Source organism: Bacillus rossius, chromosome 17 (assembly GCF_032445375.1).
Source record: "Bacillus rossius redtenbacheri isolate Brsri chromosome 17, Brsri_v3, whole genome shotgun sequence".
Taxonomy (NCBI): domain Eukaryota; kingdom Metazoa; phylum Arthropoda; class Insecta; order Phasmatodea; family Bacillidae; genus Bacillus; species Bacillus rossius.
The window spans coordinates 26945938-26971228 of NC_086344.1; the positions used below are offsets into that span (position 1 = coordinate 26945938).

At 37.7% G+C, this 25291-nt stretch overlaps 1 protein-coding gene across 1 annotated transcript; it reads right to left on the reverse strand.

Moving 5' to 3' along the window:
• Window positions 1-157: 157 nt before the first annotated feature.
• On the reverse strand, window positions 158-24847 carry LOC134540961 (rac GTPase-activating protein 1). Its single transcript, XM_063384052.1, has 8 exons — window positions 24766-24847; window positions 21552-21754; window positions 19046-19214; window positions 15471-15634; window positions 11797-11953; window positions 4584-4761; window positions 385-511; window positions 158-169 (listed from the first exon to the last, which is right to left on the reverse strand). Exons 1-8 carry the CDS (start codon window positions 24845-24847, stop codon window positions 158-160), a joined length of 1092 nt encoding a protein of 363 aa, XP_063240122.1.
• Window positions 24848-25291: the final 444 nt, after the last annotated feature.

A 25291-nucleotide genomic window follows, 5' to 3' on the forward strand; every position in this document is an offset into this window, starting at 1 on the left:
TCAGAGTATAGTTTACCTACGTTAAGGTCCAATATCACTGCTCTTTGAGGAGAAAATTATTTTCCTACAATTCCCTTATTATACTCTCCCGCAATTTACACTTTCAGACATCCCCCTGAATAGTGTAAAAGAAAAAAGGGATTCTACTGTATACTCACTAAAACACCATCTGGAAAAAAGATGTGTTTATAGAGTCTGGGTGAATACAAACTGGAGCATGTTATTTATTTAATCCCTTTACATTACTATCACTGAAGAATTTCCGTGACATTTCCAGGTTTTAAAGGTAAATTCCCCGACTTTCCAAGATGTGCATTCACCCATATGTATTCCACTTGAGGAACCTCTCCATGCTCGGACGACCGGGCGATGATTGATACTCACGATGAAGCCCTTCTTGGTGGGGGTGTTGCCGACCGGGATGCAGGGGAGGGGGGCCTGGTTCTTGCACTCCATGTGGCACGTGATGCGGCACTCCTTGCAACGCACCACCACCTTCGCGAACTTGATCCTGCGCACACACCGCAAGGCACAAAGCATGTTTGTCGTTAGAGCTTGCAGATCTCAGGCGAAACAGAGAGAGAGAGAGAGAGAGAGAGAGAGAGAGAGAGAGAGAGAGAGAGAGAGAGAGAGAGAGAGTGTGTGTGTGTGTGTATGTATGTATATATATATATATATATATATATATATATATATTAGGCTTCTGCGAGCAGAAGATTTTCACTTCGAGTCGAGCTCGAGCGAGTTTGCTAAAATACTCGCGAGTATCGAGTCGAGTTCGAGTTTTTTTTTAAAGTTTATTGCACATAAATTTACTGTGATGGAGTAATAAAATGTGAGAACTTTTGAGAAAAATATGGAAATAAAAAAAGAAACCATTATCATTGTTAGCCTACTAAATAGATAGACCTACATTAGAGGTCTGCAAGCCTAAGAATTTTACTTTGAGCCAAGCTCGAGCGAGCTTACTTGAAAGTTCTCGAAGCTTGAGCTTTTGTGATACAGTTACACTTTTGGGAAATTATTTTTACCTTAAACTTAGTAGGTATAATGTTTGAATAAAGTATTAAAATGAAGTGGGCTTATTAATTTTGGGTAACTATTTACAGAGTGCTTTTATAATTTGCACTGCTAGGAAAAAAAACATGTTTTCCATTGAATCTAACCTGTTTCCATTGGTTCATTAGCAACTGATATCATCCAACTAACATAACCACAGTTTACAAGTACGTATATGTTTGTGTAAATGTAACATATCTTTGGAATAATTTCATCTTTGTCAATTTTTCTGGAGTCCTTACTGAGCTTCAACTAACTGGGCACCAAAAATCATGTTGTTTGAAAAGTACATTCACATTGTTTCAACATTTCCACTTTTCGGCACAAAAATTCTGAGAGAGATTGTCACAGAGTATTAAATTCTGTTCTTCAATCTATCATGCAGAAAAATAATTTGTTCTGCACGTTCAGGAGTTAAATTAGCTCTACGATTGGAGATGGTGTTTACAGCAGATGAGAAGCATTTCTCGCTGGCAACCTGTGTGGCTGGAATGCTTTAGTAAAATTGTTGGTAAATATGTAGAGTCGCGGTATATGCGGAAAAAAAAATGCTAAAATTCCGAAAATACTTTTATTCTATGCTCTTTCACTTCCTCTTTTCAAATCAACCGGCGGAGATAAGAAATTCCAAATACTTTAGGAATATCGAATTTTTTAATTTTCATCACAATACCTGGGTATTCATGTGGCGATCACCATTGTTTCTGGTTTACGAGTATCTATTATGTTTCTTATTGGACAATTTTGTCACGTGACAGTTCCGTGATTGGCCAGTATTCAAATGAACCAATACGTGATTATTTATTTATTTATTAATGTTCCGTCGGAGGTATCGCGACGTAGGTGAACGACTACATCATTTCCTTCTAATGGCAAAGGAAATGTACCCGCCTCCAACTTAGGTGGGTTTTTAACGTTTCTAATTTTAAAGTCTTATTTTTTATTTGGATATTGTTGCGCAAGTAATAAGTAACAAAAATATTTTACGTGAGTTGTTAATGTTCATCATTTGTCCGGGTTTGTTAGGTCAGGTCAGTTACATTATAAATACTTTAAAACTAAAGAACCATTGAAATTAATTCACATTATTTTTTATGTCCGCTTAGTTTGAAAGTATTAATAATGTAACTGACCTGACCTAATCGACCATTTTATTTATTAAGCATTCACGAACATACGGCAAAATAACAAAAATGGCGTCGGTCTAATGGTTGTACAGGTGTTGTATTGCAAAATTAAAAAATTCTATATCTCCTAAAGTATTTGGAATTTCTTATCTCCGCCGGTTGATTTGAAAAGAGGAAGTGAAAGAGCATAGATTTTTAGCATTTTTTTTCGCATATACCGTTACTCTACATATTTACCAAATTGTTTAACCTCAAAATTAGTGTCAAATATCTGTAACTTGTCATTAAGTTTAATCAATTTAAAGTAATAAAAATAGAAGCATTTTACTTAATTCAATTTACACTTGCAAAAAAAACTTACGCACAATAAACCTACATGGAAATTAAAGTCTGAAATATGTTTACTCATGTCATCAAATGTAGAGCTGTACTGAAGAAGCCGATTTTGCCAATATTTAGTTGAATCGGCATTTCTGCCAACTTCCAATACTCTTGTTAATTTTCGGCCGATATTACTGAAAAACGAAAGAGAGACTGCCATAACCTAAAAATCCACGAGTACCCTTTTCACTTTTCGTAGTAGTACTGCATTCTTTCAGATCACATTATTTCTTAGCAACATGTGCCAACCGTACATATCAAGATTTAACATCCTTTTTTTTTCAATAATGTTCTTTAATTTTAATATGTCCTAAATAAATACATTACCATCACGGTAAATACACATCTCGGTTATTACGGCAACTATAGTGCAAATGTGGTAACTATCATGCTTCTGCAGTAGTTATGGTATCTACAAAGAATCTTTAGTTCTTTTTATGGTAATTATCTTAAGATAACTATTGGAATTGTACTGTAGTTATGGTACATCATCCATATTTCTTCGTAAGTTGTTGTTCATTTGTCTTTTCTTCATATTTATATTTACGTGCGCCATTACTGGCAGGAACTTTCATAAAAATTTTAAACGGGACTTTATATCACACATTTAATGGCGTAAATGATGAGACCCCGGACAATTTAAACACTTTTTACAGTAAAATGCGGGAAATGTTTCCGCATAAAGCGGGAAATACTTCCGCATAAAGCAGGAAAGTGATACATTAATGCTATGCGGAAAATTATAGAAGTAAAAAAAATTAATCACGGAAATTCGTAAATCCCGGGTACGTAAAAATGATGTGTTCATGTATACGGTCGATCATGTTACATTATAAAGTAAAGGATAATAGTGTTGTAAGACTTTTATTCCGATATAATGAGAGTTTTTTTTTCTATAGGTAGAGTGCAAGAAAAGCTCGCTCGAATTTCGAGTTGTTGAAAAGCCACGAGCTCGAGTTCGAGTATTACTAAAAAACTCGACTCGAAACTCGAATTTCGAGTACTCGCAGGTGTCTAATATATATATATATATATATATATATATATATATATATATATATATATATATATATATATATATATATATATATATATAAACAGAAAAGGAAAGAATAATCAAAGTGTCTACAAACACCTGGTGGAAAAATTTTGGGTATCTTCCAAGTTATTCAAATAAATTTTTACTAGTGACGAGTCAAGATTCCCATTTTCTTGAATCCGAATCTCAAATTTGTCGTACCTCGAATTTAACCCTTGAATTTAAATCCTCAAATCTGAATCTCGGAGTCAAGGGTCAAAAACAACATAATATTATATGAGGAATGAAAAATATGATTTGTGATGTTGAAACATTCTTCCTTTTAAATGGTTGTTTTATAAAATAAAGTTTCTAGAATCAATGCCATACTGTAAATTTATTTATATAATTACATGTTAAAAGTACATCATCTTGCAGAATGGTAACAAAACAAGGAAGAAAAATAAAAAAAAATTGGCCTATTAAACTTGAAATTAGCAATGTTTAAATTTTTTTTATTTTTATTTTCATTTTTTCCTTTAAAATTTCCTTAAATTTTTTTTCTTCTCAAACATTGAATACTAATAATTTTATGGCATTCAAGGTGTTTAGTGTAAATAGTGCAGTGCCTGAAGAAAAGAACAAAACTATCACGTTAGCCAGCCTGCCTGAAAGTTGAGGACTTTTCGGTTTTGACAGGTGGTCCACCTGGCGCCCGGAAGTGACGTGTTTTCTACAATCAGTTTTTTTTTTTGTTGTTGTTGTTACCTAATGTTAGTAAAAAAAAAAGTGTCTGTCGTTGCAGTGCAATCCAAGTAAAAAGAGTGCAATCATTGGTGGTGTTTGGAATAATGCGCGCCATATTGTTGGTGAACAAACACAAGGATTTGATTAACACATCCCTAAATTTCACTATAGCATTTTTTTTTTCCTTCTACAAGCAAAAAAACTACACAAGACTCAGAGAGGCGCACAGGAGCGGGCAAGAGAGAACGTACTTGCTGCCGCAGACACCACACGTGTCTGGCGTGAGCATGGTCCGGTTGGTGAAGGCGTGCGGCCTGTTGTTGAACTTGTTGGGAGGGTAGTTGATCACAACCGGGCTGGTCGTTGGAGACGACCGCTGCGAGAGGGTCCCCGGGAACTGCAAGTTCTCGATAAGCACGCTGGACACCCCTGGAAATACAGCACACACAAAATAATAATAATAATAATACAGTAGAACCCTGTTATAATGTCCCTGCATATACAGTATAACCCCGACCTAACGAACACCGTTATAACGACAAACTCTTTATTACGAACACGCAATATGGTCCCGCCAAAACTGTATTATTTTTTACGTGTATTAACCTCTAATTAACGAGCATTTTTTCTTCGCCACATGACGTAACTCCGTTATTACGAATTACTTTTACCATAGGACGAGAACTAAAATAACTTTAAACACGATATAGTGTTTGCAAGCTACATATTTCCTTGTATGTATTATGCTTTCGCGTAATATGTATACATTCGACTTCACAACGTAAATATTGGCTTAGCTTCATAGATAACCATAGTACAGGCTACATACCACATCTATTGAAAAAAGTAAACATCTATGAAAACCTATTCCATAGCTGCGACAATACATTTTAGAAAAACCTCGACAGTAACTATCGATTATAGCCACAGTTGCAGTCTCATCTCTGTTTTGCCAGGTGACGATTACTGCATTTAAGTATGACATCTCTGACTGTTATGAGTTTTTTTTACCGCCCGCTAGTTACATTCGTGTGATGTTTGTGTGCGCGATACACTGCAACGAAATTAACGAAGTGAAATATTAATTTGTTTTGATCGATGGAGGGTAAAAGAAAACGCAATGCAATTTCGCTAGCCACAAAAATGGAAATTCTGCATGCTGTGGATAGTGGTGAAAAAAAAATCTGACGTCGCTAAGAAGTATGGAATACCATCATCAACTCTCTCGACTATACTTTCGAACAGAAGTAAAATAGACAGTGCAGTTCTTCTTGGGACAGATAAAAAGAAATATCGACCATGCCAAGATGAAGCGTTAGATACGAAAATGTTCGATTTTTTGATGGAGTCACGATCAGCAAACATACCTATTTCAGGGCCGATTCTGCAGGAGAAGGCACGGTATGAAGCACTGAGAATGGGGATAGAAGGCTTTCAGGCATCTAATGGATGGTTGCACCGATTTAAAAGTCGATGGAGCCTGACAACTTTAAAGGTTTCTGGCGAAGAAGGCTCTGTTGACCCTGCAGTAGAAGAAGCATGGACTTCAAAACTCAATGGAATTACAGCCGGTTATGCACCAAACAACATCTTTAATGCAGATGAGGCTGGTGTGTTCTTTAACCTCCTTCCAGATAAAACCTTGGCACTGAAAGGGGAAACATGTCACGGGGGAAAGAAAAGCAAGGACAGGTTTACAGTTCTTTTGTGTTCAAATTCAGATGGAACAGAAAAGTTGGCACCACTTGTCATTGGTAAATTTGCAAGACCCCGCTGCTTTAAAAATGTGAAGAACCTGCCATGTCCTTACAAATTCAACAAGAAATCATGGATGACCTCATCTATATTTTGTGAGTGGCTTGGAAGCGTAGATGCACGAATGGGTTGTAAGAACAGGAAAGTATTAATGTTTCTTGACAACTGCTCTGCACACAGAGTGGAAGGAATACAACTGAGAAATGTAAAAGTGGTTTACTTCCCACCAAACACCACTAGCAAGCTCCAGCCAATGGATCAAGGTGTGATATCGCAGGTAAAGAGGATTTTCCGTCGCCAACTTGTGCAGTACCTCATCAGAAAAATGGAATGTCAAGATACAGAAAACATGAAGTGGAACATACTACAGGCAATGCAACACATATGTATGGCATGGAGCAGCATTGAAGCAACTTCCACTGCCAAATGCTTCCAGAGAGCAGGCTTTCAAGTTAGCCCTAACGAAATAGATGATGAAACACTTGAACATGTTGATGAGGATGAGTGGAAGCATGTTACCAACAATGCAGCAGGTGCTACATTTGAAGATTTTGTTGAGGTTGACAGTGCAGTCATCACAAGCTCATCTTCCACAGATGAAACTCAACCAACAAGCAAGGATAATGAACAAGATGAAGAAGGTGAAGAGATTGAAGCTGAAGTGACCAGACCATCAAGAAAAGATGTGTATTCTGCTCTTGACGTACTCGAAAGATTCCTTTTGACGTCAGATTGTTCGAACAATCAGTCAAGCTTGAAATCACTACGCCAGGTAGAGTGTGCAGTTGTACAAGAAATGAAAATCAGCAGCTGTAAGCAAACTTCAATTCGGGACTACTTTTCAGAAAAGTAGATGTATATTTTCTGCATTGTACAGTAACCTGTACAGAATTACATATTAATGGGTCAGTGCCGATTGTCCTTATTAATCAAATCAATTAATTTTCTTTTTTTTATTGTGAAATGTTGATATTATTTGCTAGGGCCTAATTGTAAGTTATTCTCTTGCAATTGTGCCATGTTATTATTTTTTATGATTGATGTGTACAGTATGTAGGCTATGTTTGTCTTGGATCATTTACTGTATTTCAAAATTCCTATTATCGATACCTTATTAAATTTGTCAAAAAACAAACTTTTTCGAGATTTTGGATAAAAAAAATGACCCCTTTATAAAGAACTCCTTTATAACAAACATGCCAAAATTTAATCCCTTCAATTTTGTTATAAAGAGGTTTTACTGTTTTCCTGCTTATAATGTCATATTTTTTAAGTCCCAATATTTCCCCCATAAGGACAATGTATTTATTTCCTGCATATAACGTTCATAAATAGTGTAATTTCCTACTTATAATGTTTGCTTTCTAACATTCAATAAATGGGGAAAAAAATGTTTTAAAACCAAATTATTCCTACACTTACGATAAAAAGTTTCCTTTATGTATGTTTATGTTTACAATCACTGCCCTACAATACAAGAAGTTTGTTAAAATACAATTTTATGCAATATACTGAATGTACGCAATGTTCATAGTTACGTGTCAGTTGGCACCTTTAGTCAACTCTTCTCTTCCTTGCCATTCCAGTGGGTATTCAGATGCAAGTACATAGTCCTACGATATTTAAGTTGCCAACCATTGAGCGAGGGCATAACTAAAAGTGTTTTCTATTGTTTACAAATAATTTTTTTTTTTATTCATACGTAGGAATCCCAAAATTAAACATTTTCAGGTGGCGAAGGAGTAGACGTTCTCACTCTTGATGTTGTCATCATTAGGGGCCTGTTCTTTTCGCGATCGCGATTAAATGACGATAAACGCGAAATCACCTTTAAATACAGTTTTTATGCGAAATCGCCATAACACAGTGTTTTTACACGAAATTTTGTATTAAAACGTGAAATCGCAGTGTTTTTACGCGAAATTTAAATACTGGTTAAAAGACTTGTCTCGTCAATGGTAAACAAACACCGCAACATGGCCGCCAAACAAACATAAATGCACTAAAGCAAACAAAAGCTTACACACGCTCACGTTATAATGTTAAACCCAAAAATATACTGTAAAAATACGCAAAACTACGGCGTTTATTTTCCTTTCCGGCATAATGTTTGGATAGATAAGACAAACAGGCGAAGTTTTAAAGTGTACGCACACCGCTCGGGGCACTGACGTCAGCTTGGAACAGCGACACCGGATAAATACAAAAGCAAGCAGATGATTGGGCGAACGGTGTTTGTAACAGCCTTATGTGAGTGGCCATATCACGTCAGCCGGGGGCGCTGCCATATAGTTGGAACAGCGTCGTAGTATCAAGCAGATTAAATCGCGCCAAAAAGCGGGAAAATGTAAACAAACATTAATTTTCAAATGGTGTGACGATGATGATTAGTTGGCCAACAGTTTTTATAGATTTTGTTGGGTCCTTACAACAACGCGGAAATACCATAACGCCGAATGTCAAAATTGACCACAAAGCCAAAATAACAACTGAATGAATATGTGTGTGTTTCTTAAATGTACCTTAACGCCGAAATACCACAATCAAACCTAACCTTACCTTACTTACCTACCTTACCTTACCTAACCTAGCTTAGCCTAACCTAACCTAACCTAGCCTAACCTAGTCTAACCTAACCCAACCTTTGTGGCAGCCCTGTAATGACATCTTTTGGCGTTGTGGTACACAGCAGTTTTCTAGCTGTCGTCGTGATCAATTTGGAATTTCGCATTGTGGTGCGTCCTCGATTTTGTTAAAGGGATTAATAGTTTTCCAGATTAGTTTATGGGAACGAACTAATAATCAGTGTCTAAATCAAAAGTATTGTCATATAAATATATGTAACCTATTTGTTTAGGGTATTCAGTAATGAGTAGGTTAAAGTAAAATTATTTAACTTAAATAATTTTAGATGTATTTACAGAAACACGTTTTTTTTTTTTTTTTTTTTTTTTGGGTTTTTAGCACCGCTTTTGTGTTTTTAAGTGAATTTTAGCACCGCTTTTGTGTTTTAAAGTGAATTTTAACACCGCATGTGGTAATTTTTAATGACGAAATCTGAAAATTTTATTTACCACTTTCAGGGGGCCCTAGTCATCATGAATCGTGAGACAATTTTACAAAAAATGTGGCAGTGTATCATTAAAGACAAACAAAATTTAACCAGGGAACAAGACGAAGTTGAAAAATTGTTGGCTTGTTTCAGAAAATTCATGTATCAAGTATAATATCTTTGGTTTTAACTAGTGGTGCACCGATATGACTTTACCGATTACCGATTCGATTACCGATTATGAGAGCAATAATCGGCAGATACCGATTCAGTTACCGATTATAATGAAGAAATTTTTTAAAGTGTAATAATGCACACAGAAATTATTCCCATGTGAATTTAATAACAAGATTAGGTAAAATTGAGAATACGGTTATAATAACAGTATAAAAATATATAAAATAAACTATTAAGTCATTGCAAAGTGTAAATTAAATTAACTTCTATTTATATTGGATATTGTAAACAACTTGAACTACAGTCTAATAATTGTAATTTACAATGGGTAAGTTTTTGTTGCGGAAAACTAGCATTATTATCAACTATCACATAAGGTTGCATCAAGAAATTACCGTTTAACAATGTAAACATGCTGCTTTATTTTGTTCACTTGAGTTTATAGAAACATGATTCCACACTTCACTTTTTTTTTCTCCCTACTCGCCATCTCACTATTATAAAAATGACTAAAAACCAATTCTAGCACATGTGATTTTATTTATGTTGACTGAATATATAAAATTATTAATACTTTTTCACTTTTCACGTCACATACAAATAACAAACGGATAATGTTACCAAAGACGCCCATAACGAGTTTGTAAAACGCAGTGATAAAAACTAGAAGGTATTGGGACCACGATTTTTAACCGCTACTACGACTCGAAATGATTGATTGTCATAGAATCCACTGCAACTGTTTGTGGTATTTTGATTGCGTGCCATCTATTTTACGTCTCTGGCTATAGGTAGTGTACAAGGCCACTAAACAAAAGACAGAACAAAAGACAAAACGTAAATAAACGTGTAGGAAAAATTTATTTTGTATTGTTAGAGGCAATGAGATTTATTAAACTTAACGAAATATCTGTAATTATGATATGACAGAGTTAGATGAATTTTGTAATATATACAAATATTACCGTATTTCGTCCTAAAATGTGTAACAAAATATTACACGGTAAAAACCTACTTTACGCCGGGACGTAAATAATCGGCAAAGTAATCGTTAAGATAATCGCCGATTACGATTAATCGGTAAGTACCCATAATCGCCGATTACGATTCATTGGTATCCGCATCGGTGCACCACTAGTTTTAACATTAAAGTTGTTTACATAGCTTGGTGAGTCCATTGGTACAAAGCTCAAACATTGTTAAGTGCTAAATTGAGATTTCCTGCTTATAACGTTTTCCTGCTTATGTTTTTTTCTTGTGCTCATTTGAAAAACATTATAACAGGGTTCTACTGTAATAATTAGGATACCGTACATACGAGATGCATGCTTGGCTTGCAACAAGACCCACTGATTATTACCGTTAATTACACTATCAGACCCATGGAATAAGTCTGTACAATCATTAACCCACAATTTATTAGTCCTGAACTAAGTCAAAACGAGAATATATGTATCGTATATTAGCTATCAAATTACTTGCAGGACACACGCACAGTAGCACAGCTAAATGGCAATCTTGCATTAGGGCTCACTTGCATACTTTCTCATTACAGCACTCTGATACTTGCACACATTCTTATACACTCACATACCAGTACACTTGCACACTCAAACGTGTGTTTGAAATACAACCGCCCCTCGAAGTAACCCTGTTTGAATTGTGCAGCTTTGAAATAATGATACTGGGCCTGTGCAAATACCAGTCTTTTGAAATTAAATATTCACGAAGTCGAACGAATCATGAATATTATTCTCGGTGAAGCTGTAATACACTTATCTTATAAAATATAGAAGTAAAAAAAAAAAAAAAAAATGTGTAATGTTTTAACTAATTAAGTAACTAACAAATTGGGCCCTATATATGACATCATTCATTAAAAATAATAAATTAACCACATATAAAAGTAATATTCAGAATTCATAAATGCAAACAAGAGTTCCACCTTATTTTTTTTTCTTTTTAAATAACCAACTTTATTCAAGAAAAACATTTACAAAAAAAAAAAAACAGTTGGATATTTACTCTATTGATTATACAAGAATTTTTTTTCGTATATTATTTCCCATACGTGGACATCCTGATTATTAATTATCATAACAAAGAACTTTATATGGACGTAGTTACGCAAAAAAGGAACCAACCCACATGAAACCTATTCCGAGTATTTTGAAGTTAAAGTTAATCATAAATTGTAATTCTCATATTGATAATATAACGTGGGTATAAGTATAAATACTGATATAACATAATTTGGGTATAATTTTAATGGGTCTAGTACAAAAACTGATATAACAATAGCGACGACGGTATGATCAACCTTGTGCTTTTTTTTTTTTTTTTAAATTTAGTTTCAAATAAAATATGATAAAATTGTGGGGGTTGGTTCCTTTTTTTGCATAACTACGTCCTTATAAAAAAAAAAAGAAGATGGACTGAACGCTGAGATGAACGAACGAGAAAGCGCGCAGGCAGTGTACCGTTGCCGTTGTGGTTGCGACCGTGGTTCTCCTTGTCGTCCCCGCGGTCAGGGCCGGCGTCGATGGTGGAGCGGGCGGTGATGGGGCCGTCCCGCTCCACCGTCACCGTCGTGGTGGCCACCAGGTGCTCCCCGGCAGACGCTCGCAGCTCCGCCACCTGGCCGCCGCACAAACACCGCGTCGCACGTTCAGAAAAAACAGCAATATTTCCCGTAACAGACACTTCGAAATCGTTGAAAAATTCAAACTAGAACAATAAATAAAATACAACATGTAACATCGCAGTATTGTGATTATTTCGTGCCTGAAACCTGACACAAACTGTAACCATCAATGAGTAGAGACCGGAAAATTCATATGTAGTTATACCTCAGTGCTGCCCTCTGCTATTGGCTCGCAACTCACCCGGATGACTCCGGGCCGGTGAGAAACACTCAGCCGAAGCTGTGTGTCGAATCACAGGCTGCTACATTGGGACACCTTCACAAGACAGAAGCCAATGAGAGGGTGGCATTTGACCGAGTGTACGTAGAACTATAGAGTTCATCCTAGAGGTCATTGAACCCGCGAATTTTTTCCTGTCCCTATCAATGAGTACCTAAGTTGTCATCTCTGCAGTTTTTTTTCAAGCTTACTATGCTGGTTAAAAAAAATAATTTAAAACCTTTTCAAATAATTTTTCTAATAACTTATCTTAAACAATTTTTCAACAATTAAAACTAGGCCAGAAAAGCATTACCGGTAAAACCATTGTCCACAGAAAAACTATATTAAAAAAAAAAAAAACTGACAAAACAACACTTTGGTAATTTTATGGCACATTTAAATTTTTATATTTTCAAGGAGTTTAAATTTGATAAATTGTAATTTTTTGTTGAGGTTTTTTTTTTTTTTTTTTTGTATTTCACTTTTCATATTTCAAGCCTTTCAGCCTGAAAGGTAGCATGATACACTCGGGCACTCTCGCTAGGTGTCGGTAGCTTTGTTTCTCATTTCGTCAGTGCATTGCATTTACACTTCCTGTCATCCTGGGCCCAGCATCAAGCCACTTTCCCGCCAACTTACTGCAAGCGCAGTTTGCACTCTGCCCGATCCATCCTTTCCCGCGCTCTCCGTGTCTACACGGCTCCGCAGTTCTGCAGCGTTCCTGGTCAGGCACTAGCATTGCTCCACTTAATTATTTTTTTTTCCAGCGCAGTTACTGTACATGTGCCGTGTCCGCCACCCGACCAGTCGCAGTACCGGAGCGTGACGCGCCTGCTGCGCTTCTAGGGCGAGCAGAGGAGAGGAAAATTTGAGTGTGCATGTGCGTGAGGACATATGGCAGTGTTGACTGTTTTCCCTCCCTCTCTTCTTTGTAAATGTCCTGTAAACTGGCAACCACATAATTAAAGTGTCTACCTTGACAGGTCTTCATGATTAAACTGTGGCCAATCAATATTGTTTTTGAACAAGATTTCCCCACGCTTTCAAGTGAACATACCACGACAAAACTGCAGCCATCGTTGGTGTTTATTAGAGCACCTTTTATATTTCTCCAGCATTGCGGTAAACTGCATGCTAGTGTTTCATAGACAAAACTGCCAAATAGTAGCTTACCGCCTTTTCTCTCTTCTTGGCAAAGGGACGGGTAAAAAGTAAAATACAATGGAGGAAAGGGAACGAAAACAAGGGTATAAAAAATAGCAGTGTCCTCATCTTGTTAGGAAGTGAAGAAATTAAATGGTTTGTAATTAGGGGGGGGGGGGGGGGGGGGGAAGTAAACAGACAAAGAAGAACTGTATCTTGTCATATTACTTTTGTGCCAATAAGTGAGAAAAGGAATACATAATTTACTTCTATCCAGGGAACTCTAGTGAAGACAGATATATGGTGTTGCGACCCATACGAAAGGTTGAACCTTCTATAGATAAATATGATATTATACTTGTATGTTCCATGATACCAATTCTCCAAGAGGAGTCATTTTAACTGATACATAGGGACAAAATTTTATGGTTTTATTTATAGAATAATTTTTTTTAAAACAGGCAATTTTGGTTTTATTGTTTTAATTTTATATATTGACTTAATTGATTTAAAAAATATTTTTTTTTTCAACAAATATGAAACTAAAATATATCTTGACACTTATTTCAACAAAATTTTAACATTTTGATTGACACATGATGACATACAGTAAAATAATTTCTAATAAGAATGTCTAGAACAGAACTACTCAGAAAAATAAAAATGAATCAGCAGATTTTTTGTATGTTTGAAACACGTGCTGTCATTTAAGTAACAACATGTTACTAATGCAAGAAATGCAATATCAAATAAAATAACATAAATTTTTTCCAATCCATTTAGGTAATATAATCTGGTACGAAATTCATGCTAAATAAATTAAAATCCATGAATTTACCATCATGAAAAGATTACACTTTTTTAATTTGAGTTAAATCTTGTCAAACTGCAGATTGGTTTCATGTTTTTTTAGTTATATTTCGGTGCTATTAAGAGTATTATATTCCATTCCGGTGTTATAAGGTGTATAGACATGCTTTGCAGCGTTATTTCGGTTTTATCACTTTTTTTTTTTTGAAATTTGAATTTTGTTACATGCGCACCAACAGTCCGGGGACTTTAGCGGTGGGCACGACGTATACAAAATATACATAAATACAGAAAGAAACAAGAAACAAAGACAAGACATTCATACAAACAGACAACACAAGGACAAATACAAATATAATACTTAAAATAATAATTATTACAAAGCAGTAAGGTAGTAAGCAGCAAGACATAAATTTAATAGACTACAATAATGTAAACGTGGAAGAGAAAAAATACTAACTATAATTAGTATGAGGATATAAATTACAATAAATACTTTAAAACATAAGGATCGTCCATTAATCACGTGAGGCTTGAGGAGGTGGAGGGGGGGGGGGGAAATCACGAAATATCACAAGGGTGGAGGGGGGGTGTACAGATATCACGTTTATTTTTATTCGGCCCGATTTCTACTAAACCGAAAAGCGAAGCGTGACCTTGACTCGCCGTAGCCAGGCAAGAATATCTCCGCCCGCCGCAACATGAACCACCCGGCTCGGCTTGCCAGTCGCCAGTAAGACTTGTGATTTTGGCGCCGAATAAATGCGTAAATCACATATAAGCCTTTCCTTTATTTTTATGCCAGTGAGAATAAACCTGCAACCTAAATGTGTGTCTGGACATTTTTATCACTGTGCTTAATTTTCCAGAGTAAAATTAGATTATACCTATATTTAAAGATAATATTCCGAAATTTTTAAAAATATTTTTCACCAAAAAATACACGTGATTTATTGGTGGGAGGGGGGGAGGGGGGGGGGGGTTGTTTGTCTGAAACCTCACCACAAATCACTAGCGGGGAGGGGGGAGTTGTTAAAAATTTGCTTAAAAAAAAAATCACGTGATTAATGGACGACCCCATAGCTAAGTTCACAATTAATTCGAATTGGTGTTGTGTCTATTATAGTTTGTGACGAGTCTATAAATAAGATCATTCTTGTTACAAATACTAGTACATAAAACTAGAAATGAGGCAAGAACTGAATTGGGGGATTCTCAATCCGGTGTTCTCAAGAATATGTTCACGGTGTATGATCCTCGCCCCCCACTAACGGGGTGCAGCGGGGAATGCTTACCTCAAAGGAGCCCTTCTTGTCGGCGGAGCGGCGGACGCGCTTGATGCTCGGGCCCTCCTCGGCCTTGGGGGCGCGGAAGTTCTTCCACGGCCGCCGGCTGCAGAGGAGCGACGTGTCCAGCTCGTCCTCCGAGTGCGTGCAGCCGAGGTCCGACAGGATGGAGCCTGGGGGACATCACCCAGGGGACAGGTCAAGGCCCCGCGCCCTCGTGTGCACCGAGGGGGTGGGTGGCGAGATGACACCGGAGATAGTGGGAGAACCCCCCCGAAGGAAAAAAAAAATTTACCGGCTTTTCGCAACGTCTACATGGTGGCCACTCATTTGGCAAAATCAAATTGCACGTTTTCCCTCCAAGATTTTTTTTCTTTCAAATCTTCATTCAATGTTTCTATAGAAATAAAAATATAGCTAACCATTTCAATTACATCAAAGCTAAACAAACCAAATCCAACACACGTCAGAGAACTTCGTATTTCCGTTAATTAAATTAGCGGTAATGTCCGATAAAATATTAGATTTCTATTTTAAAATACATCGTTTTATACGGAAAAAATACCCACACAAAGCGCTGGGAATATAATAGCGGGACCAAAAACATCATGCGACGTTTACGTAAGAGGTTCTTTTTTTTTTTTAATCCAAATTTTGATGCCCTAAAATATGGGTGCGACGATTATGCAATAAAAGAGGGTAACAAACAGAAAATTTTTTAAGTTAAGACAGCAATGGTACAAAATAAAAAGCAAAGCATAAGGGCACCACTATAATTACTTCAACTGCTAGGGATAGAAATAGTTTATAAATAACAATAACAATTAACGTAAAAAGTTAGCATTATCACCAGTATTTCTGTTAACTGAGCATGGAAAATCATGTTCCTAGCTTTATATTCCTCTTAGAGAAACCTAATCAGTTATCTGCACATTATGAATTTTAAGTTGTAAAAGTATCTCCCTATTTTTTTTTTTTTTTTTTTTTTAACTTTTTACTATCAGAAAACCATTAATACTTGCTTCACACAAATTAACAAAAAAAAAATATTTAAAAACTAATTACATACCTGCCAACTTTGGCCAGTCAAAAAGCGGGGAGGTTTTTTAGTGAAATTGGGGGGGGGGGGGGGGGGGGAATTTTGTTTATTTTGTAAATTTTGAAAATAGTTTTTAAGAGTAAACCAGCATGATTAGCACAAGCAATGGGAAAATTGTGTTCTAAAATAAAATACGTTAACAAACACTCTGCTTTTGTCACACTATCTTCTTTCCGACTTGTCACGAAAAACGTCTAATTTCTGGTTTGATGTCATAGCATTGACGGCATGTTTCTTCGTATTTATATGCTTCACAATGTCGCCCTTTCCGGCATGCGAAACGGAAAAATCACAACGACACAAAGAACAAAATGCAGCATGTTTACCTTTCCTCGATTGCAAAATACACGGAAATTCGTCACTAAATGTCTTCTTGTACACAGCAAGATACTTCACTGTAGGCTTACTTAGCGCCATTTCTATTAAATCCCTATTGCGGAGTAGGCCTACAACTAAACAACGCATACAAAATACTCATCACGCAACTGCTTGCACAAAATAATATTTTGATGAATACACCGTTGAATAAATTCGAAGACTGTACTATAATGCTACCTCTACACTTCGTCTGTGAGCACAGATGCGAACAAAGGCGAATTTGTTCGGGGACGAACAAACAATTCACACATAGCCGGCTGACAAACCGAAGCGAATTTGGGCACGAATGTAAACAGTGGTATAATAAACTCATAATTAATCCACTCCGTCTTTATTTCAAACCAACACCACCGAAAATACAGTTTACAATGTTGACAAAACACGCCATCTTGGAAAACAAAGGAAACCTTTTTGTGGGTGGCTAATAAACACCAATGACGAACGTGTACCAATACAGCTCCCATAATTATCGTAAATAACTACGTTTCCTTCTTAAAAGTACGCTTAACCAAGCGTTTTAGCCGACAATTGTGGGCATTTAGGTTATTAAAATAACTACACGTTATGGTACAAACCGTAGTTACTATACGATTGTACGGAATAATGGTACAAATATTTTAATTCTATAAATTTATTGCATTAAAAACTTCAAGAGAAACAGAACCAAAAAACGGGAGATTTGAATGAAAAATCGGGAGGGTGGGAGAAAGGGTACAAAATCGGGAGTCTCCCGCCTAAAGCGGGAGGGTTGGCAGGTCTGTAATTATAATGGTAAAATCTTTGTAATCATATAAATTATATTCTTTACTGTGTAAGCTGTATTGGGTATATATAGAGAAACAAGTATATTGACACCATTTGCTAGTCCAGATTCTTCAATGTTAATAATAAAAGTTTCTTTTTTGTGAGGAGTGAGAGGAGGTAGAGGGAGGTAAAGGAGAAGAGAGAGAGGGAGGTAAAGGAGAGGAGAGAGAGGGAGGTAAAGGAGAAGAGAGAGAGGGGGAAAGGAGAGGAGAGAGAGGGGGAAAGGAGAGGAAAGAGAGGGAGGTAAAGGAGAGGAAAGAGAGGGAGGTAAAGGAGAGGAAAGAGAGGGAGGTAAAGGAGAGGAAAGATAGGGAGGTAAAGGAGTGGAAAGAGAGGGAGGTAAAGGAGAGGAAAGAGAGGGAGGTAAAGGAGTGGAAAGAGAGGGAGGTAAAGGAGTGGAAAGAGAGGGAGGTAAAGGAGAGGAAAGAGAGGGAGGTAAAGGAGAGGAAAGAGAGGGAGGTAAAGGAGAGGAAAGAGAGGGAGGTAAAGGAGAGGAAAGAGAGGGAGGTAAAGGAGAGGAAAGAGAGGGAGGTAAAGGAGTGGAAAGAGAGGGAGGTAAAGGAGAGGAGAGAGAGGGGGAAAGGAGAGGAGAGAGAGGGGGAAAGGAGAGGAGAGAGAGGGGAAAGGAGAGGAGAGAGAGGGGAAAGTAGAGGAGAGAGAGGGGACGGAGAGGAAAGAGAGGGAGGTAAAGGAGAGGAGAGAGAGGGGGAAAGGAGAGGAGAGAGAGGGGGAAAGGAGAGGAGAGAGAGGAAAGGAGAGAGATAGAGAGAGAGGAAAGGAGAGGAGAGAGGGGAAAGTAGAGGAGAGAGAGGGAGGTAAAGGAGAGGAGAGAGGGAGGTAAAGGAGAGGAGAGAGAGGGAGGTAAAGGAGAGGAGAGGGGGAAAGGAGAGGAGAGAGAGGAAAGGAGATAGATAGAGAGAGAGAGGAAAGGAGAGGAGAGAGGGGGGAAAGGAGAGGAGAGAGAGGTAAAGGAGAGGAGAGAGATAGGGGGAAAGGAGAAGAGAGTTAGGGGGACAGGAGAGGAGAGAGAGGGGGAAAGGAGAGGAAAGGAGAGGAGAGATAGAGGAAAGGAGAGAAGAGAGGATAGAGCCAGGATAGAGAGGGATAAAGAGAGGGGAGAGAGATTGGAGAGAGAGGGGAGAGAGATTGCAGAGAGGGGAGAGTGGAAAGAGAGAGGAGAGATGATAGAGCAGGGTTAGAGAGAGGGAAGAGAGAGGGAAGTGAGCAGGGATAGAGGAGAGTGGAGAGAGAGAGTCCACGTCGGGACGAGCGAAGCGCGCCGCACGCGCACGACGCCGCTCACCGGTGGAGTCCAGGGCCTCGCTGATGGTGTTCAGGCGCTGGGTGTCGCAGCGGCCGAGGCTGCGCCGGCTCCTCACCGACGTGTTGTTGAGGAAGGCCAGCTTCTCCCTGGTCTCGTCGTTGCCCTTCCCTTGGAACACCGCGTCCCGCACCACCTCCAGCTGCTTCTCCTGTCACCGCGTCACGAGCACCGTTCACGGGCTGTCCGCACAAACAGTATGTGCAATACAACTCTCTCGACTTCCCATGCCCATAATCATAAATTCCACCTACCTAACTTAAAAAAATAATAATAATAATAATAATCTACTTGTTTTGTAACTTTCGTAAATAAGTATAGCAAATCCAGTCCTTCATCGTCCCCATAGCTAGCCCAGTTTAAACAGAACAATGCATATGCCATTTTATGGTGGGCATGGTTACGCATTGCAATACCATCAGGGGGGGGGGGAGGGGGGGGAGAAAATGCTTTTTTGAAACATTTGTATAAATGATCTAACTAGAAAACTAGAAAAATTTTTTAATGTGGCAAAAAACTAAAGAAAATTAGAAAATTAACCTCAAAGATGACATTTACTTGTTAGGCGAATCATGGAGTGACATTAAAGAATCTAAACTTGTTGGTGGGTGGTGATTTGAGAGGCCAGAAAAACATATCCCCGAAAAATATTACCACTGGGCCAATTGAAAACCAGAATGATTTTATTATTAGATATGTATGTCCAACTCTGTTAATGAAGACACTACTGTATAATGGAGAGATTCTAAGCACACCAAGAGAGTATACATTCACAAATAAAGTGAGTAAGTACACAATACATACATGTTAAGAAAACTTAATAATCACACACAAATGATGACAGTAACAGAGGAAAATGTGCAAAAATTAAGACTAAAAATAAACAGAATGTTTTTGACATGTCTTCATTTATAGACATGAAATATGACCTTGAAACAGACATTTTGTTAATTTTCAACTGCTCCTACTTTCTTTCGAAATTCAAAAAATCACAATGAAACCTTGAAGCAACTAAGTCTACGTGGAGTACTTGGCAATGATATATTGTCAAAAAATTGTACTCATTCCCTTCTTGGTGAAAAAAAAAAAATTCCTAAAATTGTGATTTCAGGAAAAATCAATTTTTGAGGAGCTGTAGAAAAAAAAGGGTAAGCGTAAATATTCTGTAAACTTGGCAAAACACTGCACTGACAAACCCTTAACACGCTACTAAAATATCTAGGCGTCATGTGCGTTGAATAACATGCTATCTTATTAGTTCATGTTTCATAGATGAAGCCATCCAGTCTTGTCCCTGGCTAACATGCCACTAAAATATCTAGGAGTCATGTGCGTTGAATAACATGCTATCTTATTAGTTCATGTTTCAAAGATGAAACCATGAAGTCTTGTCCCTAGCTAACATGCCACTAAAATATCTAGCAGTCGTGTGCGTTGAATAACATGCTAGTTCATGTTTCAAAGATGAAGCCATCAATTCTTGTCCCTAGCTAACATGCAACTAAAATATCTAGGAGTCGTGTGCGTTGAATAACATGCTGTCTTATTAGTTCATGTTTCAAAGATGAATCCATCAAGTCTCGTCCCTGGCTAACATGCAACTAAAATATCTAGGAGTCGTGTGCGTTGAATAACATGCTGTCTTATTAGTTTATGTTTCAAAGATGAAGCCATCAAGTCTCGTCCCTAGCTAACATGCCACTAAAATATCTAGGAGTCGTGTGCGTTGAATAACATGATGTCTTATTAGTTCATGTTTCAAAGATGAAGCCATCAAGTCTCGTCCCTAGCTAACATGCCACTAAAATATCTAGGAGTCGTGTGCGTTGAATAACATGCTGTCTTATTAGTTTATGTTTCAAAGATGAAGCCATCAAGTCTCGTCCCTAGCTTACATGCCACTAAAATATCTAGGAGTCGTGTGCGTTGAATAACATGCTGTCTTATTAGTTCATGTTTCAAAGATGAAACCATGAAGTCTTGTCCCTAGCTAACATGCCACTAAAATATCTAGGAGTCGTGTGCGTTTAATAACATGCTGTCTTATTAGTTTATGTTTCAAAGATGAAGCCATCAAGTCTCGTCCCTAGCTAACATGCCACTAAAATATCTAGGAGTCGTGTGCGTTGAATAACATGCTGTCTTATTAGTTTATGTTTCAAAGATGAAGCCATCAATTCTTGTCCCTGGCTAACATGCAACTAAAATATCTAGGAGTCGTGTGCGTTGAATAACATGCTGTCTTATTAGTTCATGTTTCAAAGATGAAGCCATCAAGTCTTGTCCCTAGCTAACATGCCACTAAAATGTCTAGGAGTCGTGTGCGTTGAATAACATGCTATCTTATTGTCCCTAGCTGACATGCCACTGTTGAACAATATGCTGTCTTTACGAGTTCACATTTCAAAGACGAAGCCACCAGGTCTCGTCCCCCAGTGGAGAGCGGAAGGAGGGGGGACGGGGGTGGGGGTAAACGGGGTCGACCAACCAGCTTGAGGCTCTCCTGCTCGACGGCGCGCCGCTTGTTCTGCTCCTCCTCCAGCAGCTTGCGGGCCACGCTCAGCTTCTTCTCAGAGTCCTGCAGCTTGGCCTTGTACTCGTCCGCCAGCAGCTTCAGGCGGTCGTACTGCTCCAGCAGGTGCACCCACTCCAGCCGCCACTTCTCCTGGCTGCGCGCAAACTCCAGGAACTCTGCGGGCCCAGAGCGTCCCGTCCACGCCGTCACGACTCGCCCCTGAGCACCCTGGCGAGCAGCCTCGAGTGCTCGCCCCGAGCCAAACACTAGGTGCCGGCAATTCCGACACCGCCGGTGAAACAGCAGACCGCCGCAACGAGAGGAAAAGGGGACGACACGGAACATCAACACGGACGCGGACAGAAGGATGAAAACGACGGCCACCGTCGAGAAAGGGGCTTCTTCTGGTCACCGACGACTGGACGGCTTAAGTCGCGACATAGGAACCACGGAGCGCCGTGGTCCTCTAGAACCTGCCGCGAGCGCGACCCAGCGCAGCGTGGGTGAGGAACCTGCCGAGGTGTGGTCGCGAGGCCCCCCGATCATTGTCGGAATTAGGTGACAGCCGACACTTGCAATGGTACGTGACAGTAAATCGAGTCTCTATATTGAATTGTCTTTCATTCTTAAGTCTTGAGCCTCCTATCACCCTGTCTTAGAATAGTCAAAGAGTTGAGATCATCTTATAGTTGAAATCATAACAACGCGCACTTGCCCTCAGTTTCACGCTCGCATCGCAACATCTACACTCTAGTGTCTGCCGGCACATTTCAGCGATTTTACAATTCTGCGTGAAACAAGTCATATGACTCATCACTACCAATTCCGCAATATTTTAAAAAAAATTTTTGTCTGTCTGTAGGGTTGCAACTCAAAAATGGCTTGACGGATCATCCTGAAATTTGGAATACAGTAGTTGGCCAGTATGGGAACATTCAAAAAATTAATTTTCGCAAGTAACACGAGTTTTCATTTGTTTCTTAATGAAATTTTGAATAAACAACAGTTTGTCAACTGTATACGTAACAAAAGACCTCCACAAATGTTCCTCAGAATTATAAAAACTCACCAGCTACTATTTTTTTTTCTCTCAAAAACCAACTCACAGGGAAGTTATGACCGGTTCCAAGCTAAAAATACTCCCTTTTTTAACTATTAAGACTTGCAGACTTGAACTTTGGCAGAAATGTTTCTTGCTTATCCTTAGTATTCGTCATTACTGATTTTTTTAAAAATAAACTCTCATGAAAATTGTGGTACGTTAAAAGATAAAAATACTCAGTTTCTAATCATTATATGGCAGACTTGTTACGTAATGTCAGTTATAAATTTAATGAAAAAATTACAATCGTATAATATAATCGTTATCACGAAAACAAAATATAATCACAAAACAAAACAAGTTGAAAAAACAAAAATCGCAAGCTGCCAGCGCAGGGGTGAGGAACGTATAAGTTATATAAAATGGAAGGGGAAATAGGGGCAGGGCACGAGTTACGGATGTTGAAAAATTTTCATTAGGAGCGGCATTTTATTTCTAGTGGAATACCCTACTCATTAAAAAATATCATCATGCACCACTTTAATCACGATAATTGATGTTTTTAGAACACTTGTGTGTACCTGATTATGCGGAGTCAGCACTATTTCATTCCTAGATCTTTAACTATTTACTCGGCTCAGCCGATCTGTTCCGAGCAACACTTAACCATTGAACCATGGATCTCAACAACACAACTTCTGACTCGCACTATACTTCCACTACAACTTCCAACTGTCTACACTCCACACATCAGGGTGCTAACTGGGTAATAGTAATTAAAAATGTTAAAGAGATATTTTCTTAACCTTTACAGTTACTGTTGATTTGTAAACACACACAAACTGGCGCAACCTTAAAAAATATCTGCCACTGATCTAGCGTAGCTCCTTTCACAAACTAATAAGTTTTTCTTAAAACATCACATTAACATCCAAACCATTTATTTTAAGGTGATCTCACAGAGACTGTAAAAAAAAGTTTCAGCTTACTACTTTTAAATATTTTATTACTAAAATAATGAAAGAAAAAAAAAGTATTTATCCTAATAGTCAAATATCTAATAAAGACAGCAGTGTCCACACAACTCCGTATTAAAATTTCCTCGACTATTTCCTGACCAAAAGTTCCCATTTCTCTGAATTTTTTATAATGATTTATCTGTTGCATTTTTATGGAAGAAATTAAGAAAATCCAGCCTCCATCAGCCCCATCTGGTTCTCTCTCCACTTTTTTTTTTTTAAACAGAACATTGCGTATGCCATTTTATAAATTATTTTTGCAGTCTGAGTGGTGATGGCAGATTACAGAATGGTTTTTCCCCTCAACTTATTACTGCTAGAGGCAAGATTATGTGGTGAATAGCGATAAATCTGAATTAACAGCACCAAACACCGAACACCAAACACCGAAATGGAAGTCAATAACTGAAATGAAGCGAAATTCACCTCCATTATGTCATAATACCTATTAAAATAATCAATTCATTTCATAAATCTCTAGTTTAGATTTTTATTTAAAAACGTAAAATGTTATGTAAGAAAAAAAAAATATTTAGTTTCAGTCTAAGGTTTTTCAAAGTAAAGAAGTAAACAAAAACGATCTCTAGCTATTACCATGAAGTCATGGGTAAAGGTCTATAGAGAAACATTGCAAGAAACTGTAACCATTTTGTGGTTTTAACATAGCATTTTTTTTAAATTATTAAATGATTTCGTTGCAGATTTTTGTTTAACTTAGTCTCATAAATATATATGTAGTATTATTGATTAATGTACAATTTTGAAGTGTCTGACCACAAATTGGTGAAGCAGTTGATCAATGTAATTTTGCTTGATACATATGTACTTATGACATTTTCAATGATGGTAAGGACGAAATCCACTACTTTTAATGATGAAATCTGCTTTTTTATAACACCATAAAATCTTGGCTCAAATTACTGCTTTAGAATTTCCAATACTTTTCCAGTACACAATACTTTTCCAGTGCATGAGTAAAATCCCCGACTTTCCCCGACCAATTCCAACTCCCCCGACTTTTCTCCGTTTTTCCAGACTTTCGAGAATGCGGACACTCTTCTTGTCTGCACTCTTGTTAAGTTGCGAAAATTCTTGCACACATTAAAAGATGCACGCTGCAACTCACCGCGCTCGCATGGTTCCGCGAGGACGCGTATCTGCCGCGTCAGCTCGTCAAGCTGCGGCAGCAACTTCAAGTTCACCGACATGTCGCTGGCCGGCCTGTAAAAACATCCACGAGATGTTACGGACGCACTACCAACCACCACGTTTAATGACAAAAGTGCATCACACCCGAATCACATTCGGAGAATGTATACACAAATTTTCAAAACTAATCAAGCAACTTAGGTACAATTACTACAATTTTTTTTTTCTTCCTTGTAATCATTGAACGAGGTTCACACATTGTTTAAGATTTAGTGTGGCTATATTCTTTAATTTTTTTTCTCAAGTAAAGAAAAAATTTGGTTGAAAAGAATCTCTTAACAACCAAGACAACTACCGTTACAATTATAAGTATTGCCAATCTTCCAAATTTAAAAAAAAAAAATTATCAAATTGTAATTGTGTAATAGAAGTACATTAAATAAGCACTGTTAAAAATTAAATGAGTATCAAAAAAAAAACCCTAAAAATGGATCAACAATTTT

What these genes read in the sequence shown, in the direction of transcription:
- LOC134540961 (XM_063384052.1), bottom strand. Translation starts at nt 24,847, where the DNA reads ATGTCGGTGAACTTGAAGTTGCTGCCGCAGCTTGACGAGCTGACGCGG. An exon ending in CGCGGAACCATGCGAGCGCG is followed by an intron (nt 21,755 to 24,765) that starts GTGAGTTGCAGC and finishes CTGGGCCCGCAG; the next exon opens with AGTTCCTGGAGTTTGCGCGC. An exon ending in TGTGGTGTCTGCGGCAGCAA is followed by an intron (nt 512 to 4,583) that starts GTACGTTCTCTC and finishes GTGTGTGCGCAG; the next exon opens with GATCAAGTTCGCGAAGGTGG.